An 18,422-nucleotide genomic window follows, 5' to 3' on the forward strand; every position below is an offset into this window, starting at 1 on the left:
TTTTCTTTATTTTTGAATTTACATTCATCCATAGCAGAAGTAAAGTTACGTGGCAGGGGGCCTCTGTGCGCACCAGATTGCATAAGCATTTACGCACACATCTCAGGTTCACACCCCAAAATGCCCATGCCCCACTCCTTTTTGAAAACTTCCAAAATGTGCGCACTGCGGGAGATATGCGCGTATCTTGCCAGCTTTTAAAATTTGCTCGGTGCACACAAGCCTGACTTATTCACGCATCTCCTAATTAATGCGCGTGTCGGCCTTTTAAAATTCACCTTAATGTGCATAGTTTTGAAAATGCAAACCTACGCCCATTGCTGCCTCCACTGACCTAAACCTGCCTCTGATCCCACCTGCTTTTCCCATGGGTAAAATAGGGGCATTGTTGATTCCCCATGTGTACTTTTTTCTGCGTACGTGGTGGGCAAATTTCAGACAGCCAATTTAACCCAGTAAATGGCTTTTGAAAATTGTCCTCATGAGGATCTGATATGCAAGCACCACATGCTGAAGTAAGGGTGAGAATCGGGCTATACCAGCAGCAGCCTATCTCTTGGACTTGGCTCCATTTAAAAGGTAACGAGGCTTCAGGAAGTGCTGATAATGGTCCAGATGTACTAAAGCGTTCTCCCCATTTGGTTTCCATAGGGAAAGTGCTTAGTATATCTGACCCTGTTTCAGGAAATTCCTCATAACAGGTCTGCATTGTACAATATTTCTGTTGGTCTGACCTTTCTGTCTCAGATTTTAAGATAGCCCTTACCTTGATAACAGGCACAATATTTTTCACGTTGAAGTAGAATCCAAAATAAACCATGTTAAAAACTCCATGACGGCCCAGGGTTGCAGTAAGGCCTTTATTGAGTCCACGTAGCCCGACTCCTTCGAACTTGATAATTTTTCGGGCTTGAGCAAAGGTTGTTGGTTGCTGTGCAAGAAAACACAAAACAAGGAGATGTGACCTCAGTATGAGATAGATGCAAGTGTCTCAAACTCTATCCTAGAGGGCTGCAAGCCAGGATGTTATTCCCAAGACGTTGGGGACCTGTTGGGGTTTACCCTCTCAGGTAGCGTCAACCCCAACTCAGGCTAGGAGTCCACAGACCATGCTGTGGTTTCTACAGCCTGGAATGCTCTTCCGGAGGAGGTGGTAAAGACGAAAACAGTCAAGGAATTCAAAGGGGCTTGGGATAAAATACTGTGGATCCCTAAAGGCTAGAGGTTAGAAATAAAGAAAAGAGTACATGGGGGTAACTGGGGGTAACTTGCTTGTGTGGCAGTTGCTACCCTTAAAAAATAACAGTATCAAGGCTTAATTCAACTCCATCATTGCTCTCTGCTTCAAAGGCAGTGGGAAAAGGGGAATTGGATTCAGACAGCAACCAACTTGGGCCCCAACTTTTACAGATTGGGGAACAAATAAACATGGGAGTAACTAGCTGTTGAGGTGCTTACTACCTTTAATCACTAAGCCTGAAACTTTTGATGCAACTCCAACATTGCTCTCTGCTTTCACGGCAACAGTTAAGGGGAAAAGTAAAAATAAATAAATAAATTGGATTCAAACAGCATCCAAGGTCCCTGACTTTTTACAGTCTAGTAAACAGATAAGCATGGGGGTAACCTGCACAGTGCAACAGATACTGGCACAGTGCAGCAGATTTTGGCATACGTTTGCTTAGCAGACTGGGTGGATCATTTGGTCCTTTTCTGCCATCATTTCTATGTTTCTATACTGTTGATCAATAAGAATATAAATGTGTGTGGACAAAAAAACAACATATGAGAAAAGGTAACTTACTAACATGACTAACATAATTCAGAATCAACCCCCTTCAGCTTCCCCACTTTTATTGGAGCACAAATGGTCATATGTGCAATGAATAACATGGATTGTGTAAGAGAAGCAGAGGTGGAGACCCAGATGGACTTAGCCCAGTAAACTCCCATTGCTCTTGTATACAAGTTACACCCAATTCTCTTTCCTACACTTTCTCAGTACCCACACAATTCTTGCTAGAATAACATTGCATTACCTTATAAAAACCTGATGCATGTTCTGAGGTGGCCCAAATGGACTCACATATAGTGGTCAGTTTCAGATCCTTCATTAAATCATGAAGCTGCACCCTACTAGCTTGGATACAGTGCCTAAGATGTATCCAATTAAAAATTGGGAATGCAATAGATTAAATTATGCCTGAAGGACATGAAAAGATTTCAGCTCACCAGCAATTAAAGGTTGGCCAAGATTCCAAATCCACTGATTTTGCCATTGGACTCAATTTAGAAGAGCATTATCAATGTGAAAAATGGGATTGAACCAGACAGAAATTTTCTCAGACCAAGAAAGGGACAAACTTCAGGCTAATTTATAAAAAGCATCCCTAGAATCACACAATTTCAGATTCCTATGCAATCTTCATGGTAAAGACATGCCAGGCAACAGGAATGTAGGAAAAGGATTCACCAAAGCCCTTTCAAGCAACAACCACCCAGGAACAGTATCATATGCCCCATCCCACATCCACAAACTAAACTGCCTCAAAATCAAGGCTGCATGATGAGCCTCAAAATCAGGAAAATTAACCCACCTAATTCTCTAGACAGATTCAGCTTAGAAAGAGCAATTTTTTATATATATGTGCCACTCCTTTGGGTAAGCTGCTTGGTGGCCCTAGGTCCCTGCTTAGAAACTAGATTTCTGTAAGCCTCCCATCCTCTTCAGCCTCCTAACCTGGAGGGTTGGGATTGGTTGCCTGATTCTATTTAGTGAAGCCATTTTAGTATTCGGCGTGGTCATTTTGAAAAGGCATCAGAGCAGTGAGAATGCAGTTTTTTCACTCCCTGGTGAGGCCTCCCAGCCTCATCATGAACTTTATTTTTGAAGAGGTTCCTTTCTGTGCACAAACCTGCTACAGGATTGTCCCCTGATTAGTTGCAGTGAGATAGATTTTTGCTGGATTTCCTTTGGGAATTCCCATGAAGAGGCTGAAGACCTGTGAGCCTCACTCTACTCCTTAGATGAGGCAAGCACTAGTGAGAGTGTGAGATTTTTGATAGCCAAGATGTATCCTGATTATTCAGAAGGGCAGCTGCTTAACCCCCACCCCATCACAAAGGACAAGGGCTGAAGACATGTAAGCCCTAATCTACACCCTAGATGGGGCAAGCACCAGTGACAGTGAAGCAGCAGTCACCAAGAGATTTTTTGCAGAAAGTATATTGTTTGAGGGGAGGTTTTTTGACCCACCCCTCTCCACAAGGGTTCAAACGCTGGTATAGCCTGGTTCCTGATTCCTAAGACTTTTTCTGCAAGAGAAGTCACTGACACCAAGACTAAGGAGAAGGATCAAGATTTATAGAATTTCCCCACAGGATCTCCACCCTATGAGACCAGGGCAGGCGGGGTGATCGTGAATAAACTGGACACAGGTAGGACTTTTTGTGTTTGAAGGGAACCCTCAGGATTCCCATTTGGCCACTGGGAAAGCTTTGCGCACTTTAAAATTGCCAAGGGAAGCTTTACCTAGGTCCCTGAGATGAAGACACCTACCCAAAAGAGAAAAAACAGCTTTGTCATCAGTCAGCTGTAACCACATTTATAGAAAAATAGACTTTAATTTAATTGTTAAAGAACCAGTAAACATTTAATTTAACAGTGCTTTGTCCTGTCTAGTTTGTCCCAGGATCTCACCCCTTTGGATGCAGCTTCTAACAGCACAGACAGAAAGGAATAGCTTGGGCCATAAGTGACAGATCCCCCTCCCCCCCCCCCCCCCCCTCCCCCGGAAAAAAAAAAAAAAAAGGATCCACTCGGGACAGAGAGTCGTGTATGAGAGGAGTGCTGGCCAGATGCATGCCCTAAAGAGTAAAAATAATTTTGTGTGCCCTTGGGACATAACCCCCCCTCCCCCCCAGCAAGGTTACATATAGCACAACGCACCTCTAGAGAAAGCACACTAGGAATATAGTTCTGATTTGTTTATTTATTTTATTAAGCCATTTTATATACCATTGTTCCATGTATAGATCACAACAGTTTACAGGTGACATTCATATCAGCAAACAATCAGAAACAAAGTGATTAGTTACAATGTTCTTAATCATCTGTAGGTATTGATTTCCATCTATCTAAAGGCAGTTTCTGGGACATAAGGAAATGAATTAGTACAAAAGGCAAGGAGTGTGGGTAATTTCAGAAAAAAAAGGGGTCATTTTCACAACTTAGTCTTTGGGTAGTTTGAGAATCTTCCATTCTCTCAGTTGTTTTATTCTTCATGATACAATTATCTTTTGTCCTTCTTTTCTTTGTGGCTCATATATTCTAAGTTGTTATGTGTGTTTATGAATAACCATGTTTTTAATTCACTTTTAAATTTCTTTCTATCTGGTAAGATACGTAATGACTCTGGTAGAGAATTCCAGAGCTTTGAACCCGCTATGGAGAATATTCGATCTCTTCTTTGTGACAGGTGTGTGCTCCGTATTGTGGGAATGTTCAGAAGGCCCTTATTTTGAGATCTTAGTGTTTATTGAGGGTTGTATGGCTGTAGTGTCACTCCTAATAGTCCAGTGTTATTGGAATGAATGATGTTGAATATTATTGTTATTACTTTATAGTAGATTCTGGATTGTACTGGTAACCAATGCAGTGCCATCAGTGAGGGTGTAATGTGATCATATTTCTTAGATCCTATTAATAGTCTTGCTGCTGCGTTTTTGTAGTAGTTGTAATAGTTTTAAGTGACTTGCTAGAAGACTTAGAAGTAAGGAGTTACAGTAGTCAAGATTTGAGAATATTAGAATTTGTAATACTGTACAAAAGTCCACAAAAGTTAATAGTGGTTTCAGTCTTTGTAGTATACGCAGCTTAGCATAGTCCATCTTAATCAATTTCTTGATGCACATTTTCATTGTGAGGTTCTCATCTAGCTGTACACCTAAATCCCATACTTGATTTGAGGGATGAAGCTGAAAGCAGCCTACGTCTAACGCAGGTGGTTTAACTATTGATGAGCTACTATTCAGCCAGATAATGTCAGTCTTTTTAGGGTTTAATGTCAATTTGATTTGCGAGAGTTCTTGTGGTATTGCTTTCATGTATGCAGATATTATCGCAGCTGTATTTTCAAATGATATGGAGAGTGCTATGTAGAACTGTAGGTCATCTATGTACAAGAAGAAGTTTATTTCTAGATTCATCAGTAATTTACATAGTGGGAGCATGTAAATATTGATTAGTGTTGCTGAGAGGGTTGAGCCTTGAGAGATACCTGTATCACACGGGAAGGTGTGAGATATCTGGTTGCCCAGTTTGACTTGAAATGTTCTGTTAGAGAGAAATGATGAGAACCATTTACTAATTGTACCATCGATCTCAATGTTTATCAGCTGATAGCAGAATAGATTATGATTGACAGTGTCAAAGACTGCTGTTAAGACAATTAGCACTAGGCATTAAGATTCATCTTTATCGAGTCCTCATAAGACCAAGTCCATTTTTGAGAGGAGTAATGCCTCTGCTGAGTGATGTTTCCTAAATCCAGATTGATTTGGGAATAGGATATTATGATCATCCAAATTATACTGAAGTTGGGATAATACTGCTTTTTCAAGTACTTTGGCTAGAAACGGCAGGTTAGATATTGGGCGATAGTTGTCCCAATCGTCTGTTTGACCAGTCTTATTTTTTAGGATCGGTTTTATCACTGCTTGTTTTAAACCTTGAGGTATGATTCCTTGGATAGTGAATGGTTGATCAGGGATGTGATTGTTGGAGTGATAACTTGGTGTACTTGTTTTAATGAACTAGCTGGTATTGGGTCATGTGGATGAGTAGCTGGTTTAATTTTAATAATGATTTGACTAATTTTCAACTTTGATACTCTGTCAAATGTGAACCATTTGACTGTGTCCTTTGAGCCTTCATGTGCTTTTGTTGGGGAACCATTAGTGAACTGTTTTTTCAAGTTATTGATTTTGTTTAAGTGTATGGTGACAAACTCATTGCAAGAGGCCTTTGTGAAGTTGTAGTTTCTTGATATGTAAGATTTCGGGTCTTTAATTAGATGTTTAACTGTCTCAAAGAGAAGTTTAGAATTAAAAATAGCCCCATGAATCTGTTTGGCATAGTAATTTTTTTTGCTTTATTGGTTAGTGTTTGGTATTTTGTGAGGCGAGATTTATATTTTTCTAGGGATTCAGTCGAACGACATTTTCACTATTGTTTCTCTAGTTTCCTAAGGTTCTGTTTCATGCTTTTTAGTTTATCATTGTACCAGGGTTTCTTGTGTTTGAAGTTATTCTTATCTTTGTTAATGGTTTTTGTCTGAACTGGGCTAAGTTTTTCAGCTATGACATTGACTATGTTGTCCCATGTGTCAAAAACTGTTGCAGTGTTGTTAGATATAGTTCATGTATCTTTATTTCTATTGCTTCCAACAGTACTTCTATCTCTATCTTATTTCTGAAGGTATATGCATGCCTATTATCCATACACTTGTAGATTTGATTATGAGGGCTTTTTCTGCTTTTATTAATTGGTGATCGCACCAAGGCACTATCGTGTGTGAGGTATTGATTATGCAGTTACTTCTATTAGCAAATATTAGCTCTAAAGTATGACCTGCTTTGTGCGTTGCATTCGAGACAAACTGTGACCATCCCATGGATTCCATTGCTTCTAGAAACATTTCAGATGCTAAGAATCTTGGTGTTTTGTCTACCTGTAGGTTAAAGTCTCCTACATTTATTGTAGATTCTGGTGTAGGAAATACCTTGGTGAATAGTTCTATTTGTGGTGAGCAATCTTTTTGTAGTAAACCTGGAGGGCAATAGACCAGTCCTATGTTTTAGCTGATGAGATTTTAGTATTGCCACTTGGATAGGATAATGTCTACTTTGCAGGGTTCTAGTTTTAGTTTTTTTTTAATGATTATTAACAAACACCCACCTTTATACCTTTACATTATCTTTGTCAGACAGCCAGGTTTCTGATATGCAAAAAATAGTGGGCTTTAAATCCTCTAGCAGGTCATTAATCAGAGGAATTAAAAAAAAAATAGATTGGACATTTAATAGTAATAGAGTAAACATTAAGCAGGATGAGATAATGGAAGGGTTAGTACTTATCATTGGGAAGACCAAGTTTGTTGTTATTCTTTGTTTCATGTTTGTGGTTCTCCTTAGATCTGTGTATATGCCACATCCTCAAATGGGTTCAAAGTAGTATAACTGGTCCATGTTCCGTTGTGGGATTAATGGAATGATTGCTGAAGTAATGTAATGCCAATCGGATGAGCACAAGTGCAGAGAAGGACAGGCTCCTTTGTTGTGCTTCTTTGTGTGCTCACCCAAGGGCGCAGGCGCCTTTGGCATCGCTGTGACATTGATGAAGTTAGGGGAGCTGGGCAGGCTGCAGGCAGAGTCACTGAGCCGGCGCCAAGATTCCCTCCTCTGATGTTTCCGGGGGAGGGAACACATCTCAGGTGCTGCTGTGGTGCTGGAAAGCTGCCCCCAGTGCCGCCTGATGGTCCTGGCTCCCTTACTGGAGCTCCCCTTTGGCAATGCTGAGGCATTGATGAGTCAGGGGGAGGTGGATTAGGAGCTACAATAATTTTGACTGCATTCAAATGTCACCACTAGGACAAATACAGAGGAGACAACTTCAGAGTGAAATCAGATGCACGAACCATCAATTAAGCAATATTAAAAGCAATAGTAATTTCTACATTGCAACCAAACCAGACTCTAAGATACTTAATACCCAATCCCGCCCAAGCAAAGGGGTATTCCTCTGTATCAGCAGGAATTATAATCCTGGACAAAGGTAGTACCTGAGATTTAGACAGTTTACCTTATATCCAGATAGACTGGAAAAATTGCAAACTATATAATCCTTTGGTGCTTTATGTGTTAGGAAGCGCTAGGAGAGCGGTTCCACTTTCCAGGGGATTGTGTGTTCTTGGACCACGGCTCGACCTCAGAGGAACTCCGAAGAGGTGCCGAGGCAGGTAAGCCATGCCTGAGCATGGGCTGGACAGGAACAAGGCTGGACTGAAGACAGACGATGGAATCCGGAGCAGGAGCAAGGCTGGAACGAAGACAAGTATGACTGAAGGTACTGACCATCCACCAGACCTGCATGATTCAGGAAGATCAATTAATGCAATGGTGGTCTTTGAATGGTCCTCTGAACATTCCAAGCCCTTTCGGACCTACCGCTGGGTAATGGCAAGAAGCGGCAGGCCGGACAGAGGCCAGAGGCAAACGAAGGCCTTGGAATCATGGAAGGCTCAGACGAAGACGTGGCTACTTGGAAGAGGATTCAGGAACAAGGTACTGAAGATGAGGATTCAGGAACAAGTACTAGGTTGAGGCTGTGATGCAGTGCGCCCTACACAGCCCACCCATGGGGCTGGTCGCGGACCACGCTGGATGCGGGGCAGACTCCAGACGAGATAGTGGAGCAAGTGAGAGGAAAATGTCCCAGAAACTGTAGAGGCCTGCACCAGGGTGCGCCCTACCCAGCCGCATGTGGCTGGTCATGGACCATGCTGGGATGGCACAGGTTCAAGCAGAGTCTAAAACATGGATGGAGCAGCACAAGGAGGTCCGAGGGATGGAACAAGATTCAAGAGACCGGACCTAGATGGGATTAGGCTTCAAGCAAGGATGACCCTCCGGAGGCTCGTGCTGCTGGAGAGAAGGCAGGCCTTGTGCCACGAGGTGCCCTACTCAGCCCGCCCGTGGGGCTGGATGTGGACCACGACATGGCACACCAGGAAGGGTGGCAACGAGGAACCAAGGGTTCAGGACATCAAGGCTGGATCACAGACGTCAGGAACATCAGGAACTGGATCACAGAACATCAGGAACTGGAAGACAGACATCAAGACTGACCATGGATATCAGGAACGGAAGACGGACATCAGGACTGGATCATGGACATCTGGACAAGACATGGAGCTCCAACGAAGAACAAGGAACACAGGACCTTGAAGAAGCGATGGATGACAGAAGACTCCGGGAGTGAAGAACAGGAACATCCAGGAGCATCTATCTCCTTGCGAAGGCAAAGATGGACTAACACAGGGCCCTTTTTATAGGGCTAAAGCAAGGCAGGGTGATGACATCACTGATTACGGCCACGGAACCTTTTCCCACCGCTGGCCCTTTAAATGCAGAGGAGAGGCGTGTGCCCACGTCCAAGGACAGCCGAGGAAGAGAGCCGGGTTGTTGGTGGCATCCCTGGCATGTGTTATGATATCAAGGTGTTTGGTGGATTCTCAGGAGCAACAGTGATGGTATCTCCTACGGGGAGGAGCCCCATAGGGAACTGAAGCACCGGGCTAGACTCAGATGCACAAACACAGAGAATATATCTTTTATTATACAGCTAGTGTGGTCCACCACAAGTGGCAGTAGAGAGTAGATTAGATAGTGACAGTCTGTGATCTTTGGCGTAGGAGACCTGTCCCACAATGGTGGTGTAAGGCCCTGATGCAGATGTCCAGTAAGGCACTATAGGAGAGACAGACTGGCAGATTTTATGACACACTCCCTGGTAGCTGAATAGACAGAGATCCCAATGAGCAGTAGAGAGAGGGTAGGTATTAACAGTCTGTAATCCTCGGCAGAGGAGACCCGTTCCACAATGATGGTGTAGGGCCCGATGCAGATGGGCAGCGAGGAGCTGTAGATGGACAGACTGGGAGAAGTTGTACTCACTCTCTGTAGCTGATAGGTAGTGTTCCAGCAGGTTGAAGAACTGGTAACAGGCACTAGGATAGACACACAGGCCCTCGAGGAGCGAGTACCTGTTTATGGGAAGGGCACCTGGAAATAAGCAAAGGGCCCCCGAGGAGCGGGTACCCAGGTTAGTAGCACCCCAGAAGGTGAAGGTGGCTTCCAGCAGTGTAGAAGTGGCAGAGCAGCTTCAGACTGGAACGAATCCAATCTGTTGCTAACTCGGCGAGAGTCATCAAATGGGCAACCTTTTGAATATGGAAGAAGTGGCGTCACTCAAGGGGGATGCCCCCGAGGTTCGCACCAACACTTCTATAAGATGTGAGCCGTGCATGCGCGCCCTAGGAGGCCTCAGGTCAACATGGCAGGACGCCACGCCAGATCCGCTCCGGGGAAGCCGGAAGGTGCGGCAAGGAGAGGCTATGGATGCCATTCTCCCAAGGCTGGTGGAGAAGGCTGAAATAGAGGTGAGGCATGTTGGGCAAAGCCGTCTGAGACCGATGGACGCAACACCACATGGAGGGCCCAGGAAAGAGAGGCTCCCTGCCGCGAAGATGTAAGGAAGAGCAGGCCAGCTGCAGGCACCGGCAGGGACGGTTTCCCTGCCATCTGAAGACCTCGGCAGCGGCAAGGACGGCTTCCTTGCCATCCGAGGACCCCGTCAGCAGCGAAGAAGAAGCATGAGAGGCTGCGCTGGCCACGGCCACGAAGGGAGGCTCCCAGCGGGGCTCAGCCCTGCCGCGCAGAGCAGGAGATGGCTGTGGAAGAGCCCAGAGACAGCGGCATGGCCTGCCGCGGTGGAATGCCGTCAGTGGCTTGACTGGCCGTGAAGGTAGGGGACCTGCCCGCACTCATCTCGGGCATGTTCACAACAGTACCCCCTCCTTAAAGACCCCCTCCCCAAGCCTCTTGTCAACAGCTTGGAAAGAAAAAGGTATACACCATACCATCAGGGGGCAATCAAGGATCCAAGGGCAGAAGCTGGAACTTCTTGGCGAAGAACTGTAGCGAGAAGAATACTTGAACAGAAGACAGGACAGAAGTGGTTAAGGTCCAGACAAGATGTACACAGAACACTGAATGCTGAAGGCACGGGTCAGGCAAGGTATGAGGTTGCAGAACCGCAAGATGACATCTTGGTTTCTTAATCAAGGCGGTAGAGGTAAAGGCTCCCTTCTAGGCTTGGAAAGGCAGGATATGAATGGGAGTCCTTAGAATTCTTCAAGGTAGAAGCTGTTGTAGAAAGAAGAGATGTGAAAGCAGATAGTTGAGGCTAAGTTTAAGGTCCCAGAAGACTAGCACTTCAGCGAATCTAGGTAGAAGGAGCTGACAGCATAGAGTATAGATAACAGCTCAGGATATGTCGAGGAGTAGTCTTGGTATCTCTAGAAGATGGATGATATCTCATAGTTGTTCAAGATGGAGTCAAAGTATGGTGGAGCACTGAGCATTGGACACCAACCAATGGTTCAAGAGCCAGTGCTTAGGGATTCTGGTGACCAGGTGACTAAGCAGTCTCTTAGATGATAGGAAGTAAAGGCAATTGTGAACTTCTAGCAAACGGTATTGAAGATAGCAGGTAATTGCATAGGCCAGCTGCTGGCAGTCACAGACTGGAAATAGACTCGTAGGTTGAAGTCCTCTTGTTGGTAATTGGTCTCCATACAGCAGACTTATAGTTGTTAGACTCACTTGAACTGGCGGTGTAAGTCCATGGAAACCAGAAGTATACTTAAAGCAGAGCGGAAGTATTGCAGGCGTAGCCTCCTTGTAATTTCCTTTAGGAAGCGGACCCTTAGGCAAGGGTAGAATTTTAGCGAAGCTTGGCAAGGCTGACTGTCATGTTTGGGTTGTACATGGCTAATAGAAGAGAGGTCCATCGCTATATAGACAGGAGAGGACCTATGCAAGGAAGGCTGACAGAAGAAGGCTGACGGACTTGGTAGAAGATTGACGTCTTCTGGACTACCTGAGAGCAAGCCAGGAGTAGATGTACTTGGAAGGCACACTTGGACAGGCACCTCACTTGAATGAGGAAGCTTGCAGCGGATTCCAGACCTTTTCAACTATTAGCGTCCAGAGAAGACGTCTCCGAAGGCTCTTCAGCAGGGGAAGTATGTTCAGAAGAACACGTTGAAAGCAAGGAATTGCAGAAAGATGTCACCGGTCTTGAGCACAGGATGGCGAGGGAGGCTAGAAGTCTGGTAGCTACTAGGACTGAAGAAGCTGAGCAAGATGAGCGAAGAAATTTGCTGGTTCACCTCAAGGCAGAAATGAAGGATGATCCAGGCCGCATTCGACGGAATGACCACAGATGGGGTGCAGGCACCTCCTGCAAGTCATCTGGAGAAAATATCAAAAGACTAGCGAATTGATAACCAAGAAGAGTGTAGGCATCCTGTACAAGACGATGAACTTGATGGACGAGATGCACAAGATTTCCAGCAAGATAAGCTCTATGGAGCAGGTGTCTCCTGCTGGTAGAACTAAAATGTCCTTAGAGAAAAAAAATAAAAATCTGGACAAGGTGGAAGCAGAAGAAATGAACCAGAGGCTTGCTGCTTGGTGGATGTTGGTGAACCTGGGTGCAAGCGCCTCCTGCAGGTCGTACAACAAAAATTTACCCTGGCCATTCGAAGTTTCCAAGAAGGCACTCTGGGAAGCAAATGCTAGAGCCTCTAGCAGTTGTAGGAAAAACCAAAAAATTTCAAAACAAGCTGGCGCCTCCAGCAGGTTGGAGAATTCTCAGAGAAAACTTGAACAAAAAGTTTTTTAAGAAAGATTTCTTGGATTAGGAACTCTGGAACTAGGCATGGCCCATCACAAGGACATGAACGCTGAACACATGGCCTTTGTAAATTGTTAGGAAGCGCTAGGAGAGCGGTTCCACTTTCCAGGGGATTGTGTGTTCTTGGACCATGGCTCGACCTCAGAGGAACTCCGAAGAAGTGCCAAGGCAGGTAAGGCATGCCCGAGCATGGGCTGGACAGGAGCAAGGCTGGACTGAAGACAGACGATGGAATCCAGAGCAGGAGCAAGGCAAGGATGACTGAAGGTACTTACCCGCCACCGGACCTGCATGCTTTGGGAAGACCAACAACGCAATGGTGGTCTTTGAATGGTCCGTTCCAAGCCCTTTCGGACCTGCCGCTGGGTAACAGCAAGAAGCAGCAGGACAAATGGAGGCCAGAGGCAAACGAAGGGCTTGGAATCATGGAAGACTCAAACGAAGATGTGGCTACTTGGACAAAGACTCAGGTGAAAACATGGGTACTTAGACGAGGATTCAGGAACAAGTACTAGGTTAAGGCTGTGACGCAGCGCGCCCTACACAGCCCATCCATGGGGCTGGTCGCGGACCACGCTGGATGTGGGGCAGACTCCAGATGAGATAGTGGAGTGAGTGAGAGGAACATGTCCTAGAAACTATAGAGGCCTGCACCGGGTCGCGCCCTACACAGCCACCTGTGGCGGGTCACGGACCACGCTGGGACAGCACAGGTTGAAGCAGAGTCTAAAACATGGACGGAGCAGGGACAAGGAGGTCCGAGGGCCGGGACAAGTTTCAGGAGTCCGGACCTAGACGGGATTAGGGTTCAAGCAAGGAAGACCCTTTGGAGGCTTGTGCTGCTGGAGAGAAGGCAGGCCTTGTGCCACAAGGCGCTCTACTCAGCCTGCCTGTGGGGCTGGTTGCAGACCATGACATGACGCACCAGGAAGGTTGGCAACGAGGAACAAAGGGTTCAGGACATCAAGGCTGGATCACAGACGTCAGGAACATCAAAACTGGATCACGGAACATCAGGAATTGGAAGACAGACATCAAGACTGACCATGGACATCAGGAACGGAAGACAGACATAAGGACTGGATCACAGACATCTGGATAGACATGAAGCTCCAACAAAGAACAAGGAACACAGGACCTTGAAGAAGCGATAGAACACAGAAGACTCCTGGAGCGAAGGACAGGAACATCCAGGAGCATCTAACTCCTTGCGAAGGCAAAGATGGACTGACACAGGGTCCCTTTTATAGGGCTGAAGCAAGGCAGGGTGATGACATCACTGATTAGGGCCACGGGACCTTTTCCCGCCGCTGACCCATTAAATGCAGAGGAGAAGTGCGCCCGCGCCTAAGGAGAGCTGAGGAAGAGAGCAGGGTTGTTGGTGGCATCCCTGCCACGTGGAGGGCCCAGAACAACGCGGCTCCCTGCCGCAAAGATGGATGGAAGAGGAGGCAAGCTGCAGGCACTGGCAGGGACGGCTTCCCTGCCGTCTGAAGACCCCGGCAGCGGCAAGGACGGCTTGCTTGCCGTCCGAGGACCCCAGCAGCGGCGAAGAAGAAGCAGGAGCAGCTGCAGCGGTCTCAGCCACAAAGGGAGGCTACCGGCGGGGCTCAGTCCTGCCGCGCAGGGCAGGAGATGGCCGCAGAGGAGCCCGGAGACAGCGGCACAGCCTGCCGCAGGGGAATGCCGTCAGCGGCCCGACTGGCCCCGAAGGTAGGGGACGAGCGCGGGCAGGTTCACAACATTATGAATATCACCCGTGTCAACTATTATTTACATCCATATTTAATGCATAAAAAGATGGGGCAGAACTGTATACTGAGTCAAGTTCTTTTTTGGATCTGTCATATTAAGCTGTTTGCTATTTTATTTAATTCTTTTGTCATATGTTTTGTGTATGTTAATTTTATGAGTGTTATCTTTAACCCACTCAGAATGGTAGATGGGTGGGTAAGAAATATTTTAAATAAATAAACTAGAGGGGTCTCTATTTTCTTCCCCTTACTAACATACCTGATACAATGATTTCTGCCATTTCAAAGTCTTTTTTTATTACTGTCCATAGTTTCTCTGATTCTCTTAGATCTCCTACTCCTGACAAGGCTACCTTATCATAATTATTCCTTTTTCTCAAAGTTAACCTTTCTCATATCTAGAATGTTTATTCTAGTATTGTTTGATTCGGATCCAGTGTTCATATTGAGCCACACGATATGGCGATCACTAGACCACAGATTATCCCTTACCATAACCTCAGTGATATTGTCTCCATTTGTTAGTACCTCTCCAGTCTCACCTTGCCATGATGGAGTTCTTCAATTAATTGCTTGAATAAAAATCTTTGCAAGGATTCCAGTATACATCTACTTTTACTTCATCTAACAGCTGGCACTCTCCAATCTATTTTGTCTATTTTCTTTATATGTTTCTTTTACTCTACTGGCATTTAGATAAATAGAAGCAATCTGAGCTTATGTTGTATCTGTAAATAAAACAAATATTTAGCTAATTTGCTAACCTGTGCTTTTTTCCCACAGAATCTAATGTCACCAATGTGAAAGCAAATGTAAACTGGAATGGCAAATCAGGACTTCCACTTGGATAGCTAACTAAGAAAATTTGGAACAATTTTGACTAAGTTTCTATAAACACGAGTCATTTTAATAAGCTGATTTGTTTACAGAGTTTTCATTTCAAAATCTGATGCCAATAGAACACCAGAATGAGTCAAATGATTCCAATTATATCCAGAGAGCTTAGGAGAGACGGCCCTGCTGAGTTCCTCTGATATTAAGTTTCATTCGACTTTCCAGATTTAATTACTGACTAAAAGCTACACTGAATGCCCAGGTCCATTACAAGCAATCTGATTGGCTAGAAAACAAGGCATTATTTTTTATTTCTGCAACAGAATCCCAGCATACTGCTGGAAAAGATCAAAACCAGGAAACAGATGAAATATTTAACTTGTAATAGCAATATTCTTCTCTGGCCAAGGCATTACTTAAACAATAATCAGGACCCATTCCTGCCTGAATGGGCATATGGCTCTGAACTGAAGATGTACCATAGTGATTAAGGGCAAAACCCCACAAAAACAAGATAACTATTACTATAATAATATTAATTTAGATCCTAACTTGATTTATCACTTCAGAAAAATGTGTAGAGAGAAGAAAGAAAGCACAATATTAAAATTATTCATAATAACAAGTCAAATAATTATAATAATAAAGCTGGGCATATTCAGGCACACAAGACAAAGTGACTTGCTTAGGGTTATATACTGATTCAGGGACAGGATTCAAAGCCCAGGTGTAATAGAATAAGGCGCATATATTGTGCATACAACTGAGGAACTATAACACCTAGTGGACTTTTAGATAGCTACATTGTGGAGTTCCTTGCCCTTTTGTCTAGTAATCTGCCCTCACTGCATGTCACAATGAATGATTATACAGATAGCTAAAGCCTTGTTCAGCTTCATATATGAAGACAGGTCAATTTTTAAACTCCAAAACATTTATTGTGGAAAATAAACCAAAAAACACAGATCATATTGGAAGATGAAATAGAAACAAGAATAACTGGAACAAAATCTCTGAACTGTGTCACAGTTTGATGAGATGAAAGCCTTCTTCGAATACTTGGCTGAATCAGGTGAAAAGACCATGCTTTCTGAGAAAGACAGCAGCAGCCACAGGTTTAACTGAGAGCTACTGTGTAAAGATAAGGCAGGGGCGAACAAACCTTTTGAGCCAGAGCCTCTTCTATTCATGCAATAGGTTGGGGGCCCCCGAAGATGGTTCAATTTTGCCCTCTGATTTATTATCTCTACCATCACATCAACAGGACATACAACACAGATATCCTGGGATCCTACAAGGTGAACATCCACCAGGCTTAAAACCCAACAGGAGAATCACAAAGTCCCAGTGGTAAAAGCACAACTGGTGTTCAATTTGTCATCTCACAGATTATCTCCTGTTGAACTATCTTTAGTAAAGAAAGGTTTATCCTTCATGCCCACAACAAAGTATGATTCTTTTCAAACACGTATCCATTTACACAAATTTGTTAAATAGATAACTCAGAATTGCCCATTTTTTTTTAGGGTACTCCACAGCCAGCTCAGCAGGGGCTGGCACATGCCACTAAATGGACACCTCCTGGCCCTGTGGATCCATTCTTTGCTACATTTGAACAACTTGTGTTGCAAGATTTGGCACTGTTAGAGGAGACGTCTCCTCTGTATATTAAGAACTTAATCTCACCTGAACATGAGGCTTGCCACTTATTACAATCAGACTCTAGTATAACTATATGTCTAGTAATCTGTCCTCACTGCATGTCACAATGAATGATTATACAAATAGCTAAAGGAGGCAGCATAGTAATCTTGGACACTACAGCCTACAATGAGAGGAAGCTCTTCAACAACTTTCTGACACCAGGTAATATATTTATTTATTTATTTATTTATTTAACAGCTTTTAATATACCGGTGTTCGTGCGAGCACATCACGCCGGTTTACAATAAACTTGCGAAAGGAGGAAATTACAAAAAACAGGGAGTGGGGGATGGAGCAGGTTTGAGAGAAAGGGTGGGGGGGAGAGGGGGGAAAGTAAAGGAGGAAGAAGATAGCAGCTGAGAAATTAAAAGGAACGTAACATTATTTACATGAGAGGCAATAAATGAGGGATAAACATTGTTACAAAGTTACAGCGGATAATGAAAGGAAATATGGATTGTATGGAGTATATATATGGAGGCTTATTTACGGTAGTTATGGCAAGTTATGAGGAAACATATATATATGCTTATTTACAACAGTTATGGCAGGAGAAGAAAGACAATTAGTTTTAACTTTTAACATGCAGATTGTACAGGTTGTAAGGTAGATGGGGTGCGGTAAAGTGTAAGGTGGGGGGGTATAGGGTGGGTGGGTGGTGGGCGGTACTGTGACTAGGGGGGATAAGGGGGGGGTTGGCTACGAGGGGTTGGGTTCGGGGTAGGCCTGTCTGAAGAGCCAGGTCTTAATGCCTTTTTTGAAGTTGGGTAGTGAGGGTTCAAGACGGAGGTGTGTGGGGAGGGAGTTCCAGAGGGCGGGGCCTGCAATGGTGAAGGCTCTTTCTCTGGTGGTGGAGAGGCGGGCTGTTTTGAGGGGGGGGGGTGTGGAGGGTGCCTGTAGATGTGGATCTTGTCTGGCGGGTTGAGAGGTGGAAGTGGGGCATTTCCTTAAGCCAGGGGGAGTTGTTTTTGTAGAGAGTGTTGTGTAGAATAGTTAGGGTCTTATATTGGGCGCGGAATTGGATGGGCAGCCAGTGCAGGTCAACTAGGATAGGTGTAATATGCTCTCTTCTACGTGTGTTTGTAAGGATTCGTGCCATGGCGTTCTGAAGGGTTTGGAGTGGTTTGATGGTGGAGTATGGAAGGCCTAGTAGAAGGGCATTGCAGTAGTCCACTTTGGAGAAAATAGTGGACTGTAGGACTAATCTGAAATCTGGAGTATGGAGTAAAGGCTTGAGCTTTTTAAGGATCTGGAGTTTGTAGAAGCCTGCTTTAAGAAGGGACTTGATGTATGGCTTGAAGTTCAGGTGTTGGTCGAGTGTGACTCCCAAGTCTCTTACGGAGAGGGGTAGTGTGGGAGAGATGAGGGGGGGTGGTGGCGTGGTGGAGGAGTCGTGTTCAGGTTGCTTGGATATAAAGAGGAGTTCGGTTTTGGTTGTATTGAGAGCAAGGTGAAGGTCGGTTAGTAGGGAGTTGATGCTGACTAGACAAGATTCCCAGAAAAGGATGGTTTCATTGAGTGTTTTCTGAATGGGTATGAGTACTTGTACATCATCAGCGTATAGGAAGAAATCCAGGCCTAGGTTTGAT

The 18,422-nt window shown here is 44.6% G+C and overlaps 1 protein-coding gene across 3 annotated transcripts in view; it reads right to left on the reverse strand.

The window, feature by feature from the left end:
- Positions 1-18,422, reverse strand: part of SLC25A21 (solute carrier family 25 member 21) — an 847,107-nt gene that overhangs the window by 75,346 nt on the left and 753,339 nt on the right. For all 3 annotated transcript variants that reach the window (XM_029598981.1, XM_029598980.1, XM_029598982.1), the window contains one exon: positions 767-931. In XM_029598981.1, coding sequence (XP_029454841.1) covers positions 767-931 — 165 coding nt within the window. The remainder of the gene's footprint in view (positions 1-766; positions 932-18,422) is intronic.

This window comes from Rhinatrema bivittatum, chromosome 4 (genome assembly GCF_901001135.1).
Source record: "Rhinatrema bivittatum chromosome 4, aRhiBiv1.1, whole genome shotgun sequence".
Taxonomy (NCBI): Eukaryota; Metazoa; Chordata; class Amphibia; order Gymnophiona; family Rhinatrematidae; genus Rhinatrema; species Rhinatrema bivittatum.